This window comes from Lineus longissimus, chromosome 3 (assembly GCF_910592395.1).
Source record: "Lineus longissimus chromosome 3, tnLinLong1.2, whole genome shotgun sequence".
NCBI lineage: Eukaryota > Metazoa > Nemertea > Pilidiophora > Heteronemertea > Lineidae > Lineus > Lineus longissimus.
Genome location: NC_088310.1, coordinates 1,063,950 through 1,072,726, shown reverse-complemented (window position 1 = coordinate 1,072,726; position 8,777 = coordinate 1,063,950). Strand labels below are relative to the sequence as shown.

At 40.9% G+C, this 8,777-nt stretch overlaps 1 protein-coding gene across 3 annotated transcripts; it reads left to right on the top strand.

Annotated features, from left to right (window-relative positions):
* Positions 1-331: 331 nt before the first annotated feature.
* LOC135485215 (delta(14)-sterol reductase TM7SF2-like) lies at positions 332-8,308 on the top strand. Of its 3 annotated transcripts, none has more exons than XM_064767035.1 (10): positions 332-436; positions 1,851-2,056; positions 3,299-3,601; positions 3,806-3,961; positions 4,215-4,401; positions 4,661-4,855; positions 5,135-5,358; positions 5,647-5,815; positions 5,932-6,012; positions 6,216-8,308. In XM_064767035.1, exons 2-10 carry the CDS (start codon positions 1,883-1,885, stop codon positions 6,497-6,499), a joined length of 1,773 nt encoding a protein of 590 aa, XP_064623105.1. In that variant the 5' UTR covers positions 332-436; positions 1,851-1,882; the 3' UTR covers positions 6,500-8,308. The 3 variants fall into 3 exon arrangements, with proteins under 3 accessions (XP_064623105.1, XP_064623108.1, XP_064623106.1); XM_064767038.1 differs by lacking the exon at positions 1,851-2,056 and adding an exon at positions 1,072-1,099 and having other exon boundaries at positions 341-436; XM_064767036.1 differs by lacking the exon at positions 1,851-2,056 and adding an exon at positions 1,039-1,099 and having other exon boundaries at positions 341-436.
* The last annotated feature ends 469 nt before the right edge of the window (positions 8,309-8,777 follow it).

The window sequence follows — 8,777 nt, the reverse complement described above, 5'->3', positions numbered from 1 at the left end:
TTGGCTCCTAGCTCTGTTCACCATCCCCAATGGCAACATGTTTTTGCCAAGTTCTGCTAAATCACCACTGGGATACTGTGAGGACCAAGAAATCAATGATCTTTTAGGGTTGGCCGCGCATGAATAGAATACAAAAAAATTAAAATATTTTACTAAATCCTAATGAGACCTTACTCGAGTAAGCGCGGCGCTAGTAATCGAACACGCTATTTGTTTTGTTCTTCAGCGCTATCAGCTACCGAAAGTTTACATCATTTGCATAGAAAAGGGATTGATCTAATTTTGTCCAATCACCGTTGACCAATTAGCGTTGGCCAATCACAACGCAGCCCGCCAAGCGTCGGTTCTCTCCGGCTTGTATATTGTGAAAGATCGTTTTGGTCCCCTAAATTACCCCTAATTTGTCGCAAACCCTATTCCGATTTCAAAAATCTAGGTAAGCTATGGATTTTTTAAGAAATCAGGATTGTTTTGTTAGTGTATTCAATGCGTGTTTTAGCTGAGATCGGTAGATATTGGGGCTAAAAGTGCGTGCCCTTTGTTTCTGTGTCAAGGCCGGTCGCTATCCAAACAAGAAACATGGCGCTGCCGTCGCTTTTGCCGGGCTGCCCCAATTTTCAAACTCGTCCTATCATCCGATGGGTTAATTTATCACTCTATCATGACAATCACAATGTCCGAATGCCAAATGCCGTCGTAATGGTGCCTTTATAGTTTATGTAGTTGGGCGAAAAAATGACACAAACTACTGGGGAATTGGAAACACCCTTTTGTTTTCAACAATTAAGTTGCCCAGGCCTCTTAACTAAAAACTTATTATAAGAAAGGGACTTCATGACTTGGGAGTGGGAGTCACCTCAGACTAGCCTGTGTCAATTACTGTCATCGCCAGTCAAGTCATGAAGACAGACATTAGATCGAGGGGTGTTGGGTTGGTGTTCACCTTTAAATTTATTTGTAACATCTTCATGCTTGTAACAATAACATACATTAACAATGATACATGTATTTCACATCAGTCCATGACTTTTTATCCAGGAAAGATACAAGTTGAATCTTTGATCATCTTAGCATGCCTGCAGTGGCGAAGCCAAAAGCGGTACAGCGGTGTTACTGTTAAACTCCTTTGTTCTTTCAAGTCATCTGGAAGAAATATTTTTTGGCTTTATTTCCAAAGTAAGTTTATACCAACTCTGGAGTCTGTTGGTGTTCCCATCCGGGCAATTCGCTGGACCAAAATGCTTCAAGTTCATCTCAATATCATCTTTGAAATGTTTGACACGCAAGAAATGTATTGGAAGCCAAAAAATACCTTCCTCTTAACTTGGGAGCACAGTTTTGATGTTGTCTTGTATGTAGAACTTAGGTGATTTATTTCTGTTTCGTTGCTTTTAATAAACCTTGCATGCAATCCTAATGACATACTTCTTGAGTTGAGACAAGACACTCTCTGTTTGAACTTGAAATTGAGGCTAATTGGCACTGGTCTCAGATAATGACACAAACTATAGTCAATGAATGGCAATGGCAATGGTTTACAATGAGAAAAGTTAGGAATATTGATTATATTCAGTATTTCATTATACTTTTTACTAGTAGATGATAGGGCAAAAAGAAAAAAGAAGTGTGTCAGGATTTATTTGTTTGGTTTTGCTGTTTGCCTCATACACGAATTCAGTGATAACGATTTTAGGCCACCTTTGCTTAGTGGGACTGGGTCATTCCTGTGCAAAGGAATGACCAATGAAAATTGTGAATTCTTGTAATAAGGAGTCCATTTCTCTCTGCTGCAACTAACGTGTTATGCTTGATGTTGTTCATTACCATTGGCACTCTTCTCTTTCTCCTAGACCTAGAACAACTCCACGTTTAGATTCCTAGCATGACCAGCAGTGCTGCCAAAAGCCTCCCACATGGGGTCGGGGAGCACGTTTTTGCTCACTGGAGTGGCTCCAAAGGTCTCTGGTATCCCTGCAAAGTAGTTGACAATGTAGAAGAGTACACTTTAGAATTTGAGGATGGTACAACAAGGATGTTACTGGAGAAGCAAGTTCGAGTAAGCTTCAACTTTGTGTCTGCTGGCTAGCTCATCAGAGAGATATCATTGTGTGTTCCTATAATATGCTTTACAAAGCTTTCTCTCAGTCTTACTCTTCGGGCTGTTTTCTCTTTGGTCCCACACCCTTCCTGGCCGCTAAGATGGTGCTGGCTCATGCCTTGACTGATCCATGGACTTGTACAGCCTACGTTTCAACTACCATGGTTCAAGTCAACTGAGCAGTCTCTTGAATTTAGTGCACTGTTGAATACTATCAGTCAGGCATTATCATCATCATCAAAAAGGATAAGGTGAGTTTTAAAATGTCAGCTATGATGTAAAAACAAATATCATGGCCGTACATTGTTATGTATGAATTCAGTTCAGTTCAATGATTACCATTTGTCAAATAAATTAAAAATGGGAAACCCCAAGTATGCATTATATTACCCAATTGTTCAAACTAGACAAAAGTGGTTAGATTATACTTGACATGAGGTAAGAGGGAGTGTAGTGAATGGAGAAACCTGGGTCGCCTATGTCCAGTGGTCTGATCTGACAGGTCAAAGTTTGCATACCAACTCACAGGCTTATCCAAGGCCTATGTGTGGAACACACTCGATCAGCTGATTTTACTGGTGAGTGGTCTTTCTCTAAATGTAATTGTGCTGGTAAGATCTTTCGTAAGCATTTCTCTTGGTCAGATAGGTAAGTAAGTACAAAATGTATGTTTTTCCTTCTTGCATTGTCTATCATACAAGTTAGTAGAACTTCACCTGCTTCTCTCTAACCCTTCTTGCCCTTTTCAAACTACATGTAACCATTATTCAGACTGGTGTTTTATTGCATAATCTGTCTCGTAATGCCTTGGTGCATACTGTACACAATTAGGTAGTTTGTATTGCTATGCAATCAGAACCAATGCATGTGTTTTTTCAATTAATCTTTGGTTGTAGTATTTGGTGATAGCTGATAGAATTGAACTTGGAGGTGAAAGTGTGGCACATCCATACATAGCTGTATGTAATGTAATGTTGTTAAAAAATGATTCATAATCGTAATCCAGCATTATTATTATCACTGCTCAAAATATTCAGCCTTTTCAATTGGGAGATAATGCACACTACAAATTCAAAAAAATTAAACGATGAGAAGAAAGTAATAAGCTACTCCTGTCTACTTCAATGAGATGTTCACTTTGATTGATATTGAATACGACCTGTTATGAATCTCATGTTAAACCTCGGCATTCTGTTCTAGTCGGAAGCTTCATTCCGAACGCGATCCAAGTCTCCGGCCAGGAAGGCATCCCCGGCAAGAGGCAGGCGAAGCCGTTCAAAGTCACGAGGTCGTGGACGACCAAGGAGCAAGAGTCGTGGTGGAGGCAATAAAACTCCCACTAGGCAAGAGAAACCACTAGCAGAGAGTCCATCGCCGACTCCCCCAAGACAATCACGGAGACACACTGGCACAGACGTCCCTCCACCAGCTGAGCCTGCCCACGAGCTAAGAGCTGTCACACCAACAAGACATTCATTAAGAATAGCTGCCAAACAAGAACCGGTAAGAAGAATCACTCACCCCATCAATAGTAACCTGACAATAAGATCACTTTGTGCCAGACATTAGAAAAGGTCGCTTCAAAGTAGGCCTCAGAGAAGTTGTCTTCCATGGTCAAGGTGAGCGATTGTGTATGTCTTTTTAAATATACATGTACTTCCAAAATGGTACAAGTTGCAGTTACTTTTATCCTTGTCCTGTTTGTAGGAGGTGGTGAAACCATTACTCGAAGAGATGCCGATGGAGACTCACAAACGTGTTGGTAAGACTAAGGAGATTGAATTTGGTGGCCCTATTGGTGCGGCCTTCATGACCCTCCTCTTGCCAACTATCGTCTACTATGTGAATATGGCTTGTACAAAGGTAAGAATAGAAGCCAGTGTCTTTGCTTTACCTTACCTTTTTGATGGTAATTGACTGATTCAATTGGTTATAAGAAAATATGATGGGCAGAAGAAATGAAAAATGACTATTTAGAGCAGAGGAATGGTATCTGCTTATATCCGTGCTCTCTAACGTGTGCAAGATGACAACCATGGGTACTTTTGAAGCAGTTGTCCTTGAATGCCTTACTTTCATCCTTTCTGATATACAATTTTGATCTAACCTATTTCAGAACTCGTGCACACTGACCAAACTTCCTCCATGTTCAGGCAAGTGGAGTGATTTCTTCGACTTGAAGGCAACACTGGTGTTCCTGGGGTGGTTTGCCTTCCAAGCAGTGTTAGCAGTGCTGCCTTTTGGACAAGTTGTAGAAGGACAGCTTCTCAGGTCCGGGAAGAAATTGAGCTACAGATGCAATGGTAGGTTCATTTTGCAGTAACTGATAGTGTGAGAAATGTGACCCTATGATGAGATGAGCCTAAATGACACCATGAGGAAATTGATGGATTCAGATTTCACAAAAAGGCTGACGGCAGTGAAATGAACAAACAGTCGGTCTCAACCAACCTGCCAAGCTCAGATAATTGCATTTTCTGCCATCCTAAATCCTCGCATAACGTTTCCCCTGCAACCAAGTGTTTCTCTTATTTCCATTGGATGTTTTTCTTTATATTGCAGGCTTCCTTTCTCTGTTGATCAGCATGGCAGCCTTTGCAGTGGCAGTCTACTTCAAAGTGCCTGTAGTCTTTGTGTATGACAAGTTCTTGGCCCTCATGACCACAGCTATCATCTTCTCCTTTGTGTTGTCCATGGCTCTCTACTTCAAGGCGAGACATGCACCAAACCATGCCTTGGCTGCTGGGGCTAATACTGGTGAGTGGAACAATATTGATGACCACTGTGTGGGCATTCGGGAATTGATTGGTTGATTAACTTAATTAAATGAGCTATCAATCTGACGACCAAATCACTCATGACAGTCATGCCCATTGTCTACCTCTTCTGAAGCATTCTCAGTCTCACTAAATAGCTTTGAGGACAAGACTCTTTTATGTCAACATATGTACCTCCAGGTAGCTAAGGTGTAGATGTCCTTGGTTCGAGTCGAAGCAAATTTAAAACTTGAGTGATTTGATGATTTGTTTGTTTCAGGTCATGTGTTGTACGACTTGTTCATGGGACATGAACTCAACCCAAGGATTGGAAGCCTCGACTTGAAATTCTTCTGCGAGCTACGACCAGGTTTGATTGGCTGGGTCATGATCAACCTGTGTTTCATAGCCAAGGATTGCATCGAACACAAAGCACCGAGTTACCCCTTGTTGATGGTTGTCGCCTTCCAGACATTCTATGTGGCTGATGCTCTCTGGTTTGAGGTAAGTGTCGTGATCACGAGGCGCATGTCCAATCTTATGATGAGGAGGATGTTTCTTCTGTAAGCTGACTATCCCATTCATGCTTGTCACCAAGTGATCTCTTGTGTGGGTGTTGGTCGCAGTACTTTGAATCTGAAAGGAGAACAATATCGCTTACAGCTACTGGCCGATATTCCTTCATAACCCTGTTGTGCATATTCTGAACTGGACAATAAAGTCCACCAATCTTTAATATTTGACCTGTGTAACATTAATCAAGTTTAGAACTATTGTCGCATCTTTTTGCAGGAAGCAATCCTGACTACAATGGACATCACAACAGAAGGGTTTGGATACATGTTAGCCTTTGGAGATTTGGCCTGGGTTCCGTTCCTTTACTGCCTGCAGACTCGCTACCTGGTTGAACACACCATCCTCTGGTCTCTCCCTGGACTGGCTGTCATCTTCCTTCTCAATCGTGAGTTCCCTTACTGTGAATTATCATTTGGTCTGCTTGCACAGTGCAGTTACCTCTCAGCTGATCCCCGATTATCAGTTTCTCACTCAAATTAATGTCCTGTTTAATTGTTTCAGTAACTGGTTACATCATCTTCCGTGGATCAAATTCTCAGAAGAACGAGTTCAGGAAGAATCCATACAACCCAGCTTTGACACGTAAGTCTCAGGGAGTCACTTTAACAAGCGAATTCATGAATTCAAATCAAAAACAACTCATATTTTCCATACAAAATTGTTTGGCTTGGAGTCTCACTCCTGTGTGTGTTATAGGCAGTTGGAGACCTTGTTTGTGTCAAATTAACCCGTCTTTGTATCATCAACATTGAAATGACCATGCAACGTTACAATTTGTGTTTCAGACCTTGAGAGTATGCCCACATCGGCGGGCAAGAGATTGCTGGTATCTGGCTGGTGGGGACTCTGCAGGCATCCAAACTACCTTGGGGACCTTATCATGGCTCTGGCTTGGTCACTCCCGTGTGGTTTTGCCCACCTGATTCCGTATTGGTATCCGATCTACTTCCTCATCTTACTCATCCACCGAGAATACCGTGACGAACACTCGTGTCAGAAGAAGTATGGCAAGAGCTGGGATCGGTACTGTGAGCGCGTCAAGTACCGTATCTTCCCCTTCATCTTCTAAAGCTGGGATCAGTACTGTGAGCGCGTCAAGTACCGTATCTTCCCCTTCATCTTCTAAAGCTGCCTCATGTTGGAAATGTTGGATTAATGGATTGTTGGTTAACACACCACTTGTTGAGGTTCAGCAACAATTAAGGACCAATATCATAGAGAACAATTAGGTTCAATGGGCTGTGAGCCGCACTGGGATCAAAATAACTTGTTATGGCTTGGTGAAATTCTCAATAGGAAAAGCTGTGAGAAGGTATTTGAGCCTCAGCTTGCCAGGGAAGCCGTGTTTTTCCTATGTTTGAGAAGTTGCCGACATGTATTGCAATGCAATTGATGTGGATTTTGATTAATATCTTCCAAGAAGTGGCGAGTGATACAATGGAGTGACAGATGCGGATAGATGCCTCACGACTTGTGGTGTTGGTTGTTTGTGTTATACATCTGAAACCATGTATGTTGGATCAGGCTGAGCCCCTTCTCTGTCTGAAGGTGACATGCTTGTAACATCAAATTGCTGAAGAAGATGGATCAAGTGGCCAAGCTTTGCATCATCGTCAGTTGTATCACCGCCTTACCTTTAAGAACCATGTCATATTGTTTGACCATCCTGCCAGAAATGTCTGAGCGACATTATCATTTCAACAATGATGCAATAATTAGGAAGTAGAATATCCATTGATTGAATACAATGTATGGACTCTGTACAAATCTATCTACATGTATGTAAATATGCAATAGTCTATCCTGCAGCCTGAACCAATCCGCTTTGTAAGTAATGGACAGGTTTATTTAATTTTGTACATATTTACTCATATTTACATGTACTTTTAAATGAACCGTTTCACTCATTGTCGTGTGTTTGCATATTTGTAGCATTTTAGGATAGTGTCTTTATCTGTATTTGTTTCCTATTAGATAATGAGAATTATGCAGCTTGATTAAGATGTTTCATGTAAAACATGACTGAAGGTATGAATTTGCACATTTATCAATATCGTATGAAAAATGGTTTGTTTTTAATCTAACAGAAACTTACACACCTTGTGTAAAGTTGATTAGCGCTCTCCAGCGCTGTTTCATGTATCTGAGTTAACCTATGTTGCATATTTCTCTAGCTGCAATATGTGAGATTAGATTGTGTTGTTAGTGGTATTAGTAGGAATACTCTGGTGATGGACATGACATCACCGTGGTGATGAAAGTCAGTCTCCGTTCCTGTGTCGTAGATGTCACTAGTCCTAAATATCACTGCCATGAAATCATTGGACCGTTGCTAACAGGATAAGTACTTGAATGAATTTACCAAATTTTTAGCTTTTATCATTTTCGAATATTTCATTTAATACCTTTCAATTGTAGCATGTTTGCAGAGCAGTTTTAAACTATCTATTCCTGTGTCTGTTTCTTCGGCTATTTTGCTGAGTATTTCAAATGTATCATTATAAATTTATTCGTCGTGTTGGTCCAGTTATTTGTCTGTTTAGCATGGGATAAACACTTCTAAATTGAAAGTCATGAATGACACGTACTCTTCATCTTGTTGTGATGAGACGTTATAGTGAGGCCTTATTACATTTTTACTGTAGTGTGACTTGCAAAGTACATTGTACATGTATGTATCATATTTCTGCGGATGCTCAAGTTCCGTTAGATTGTTCAACACATCATATTATCATGTTATCAGGAGAGAAAACGTTCCAATTTCTGCTCCAGTTTGTTGTGTATTGCATAATTGATGGAGAATGTTGGAACCTTGTAGATAGATATCTTGTATCAGAACTCGAGTTGATGTGAAGTAATATGATTATATTCCCTTATACATTGACTTCCTGGTTATTTTTCCTCTTGATGTCCTTTTCATGAGGTCTCGAGACCTTCAGCAAATAAACGCTTGAATTTCATGGACAGCATTTCACTGATTGTGACTTGAGAACGGAGCATTGGATGTGCCAACGTCTTCAGCATTTGTCCCTCTATTGACTGGCCTAAATTTACAAGTCTTGATTGTGACTAGATATGGTCAGTGGATGTGCCAACGTCTTCAGCATTTGTCCCTCTATTGACTGGCCTAAATTTACAAGTCTTGATTGTGACTAGATATGGTCAGTGGATGTGCCAACGTCTTCAGCATTTGTCCCTCTATTGACTGGCCTAAATTTACAAGTCTTGATTGTGACTAGATATGGTCAGTGGATGTGAAAATGTCTTATAAAGCGACAGTGGAAGAATTGTGTCGCGTGTGGTTAGATGCCTCCCAGGAAGAGTCACATCCAGGACACCTGAGACAC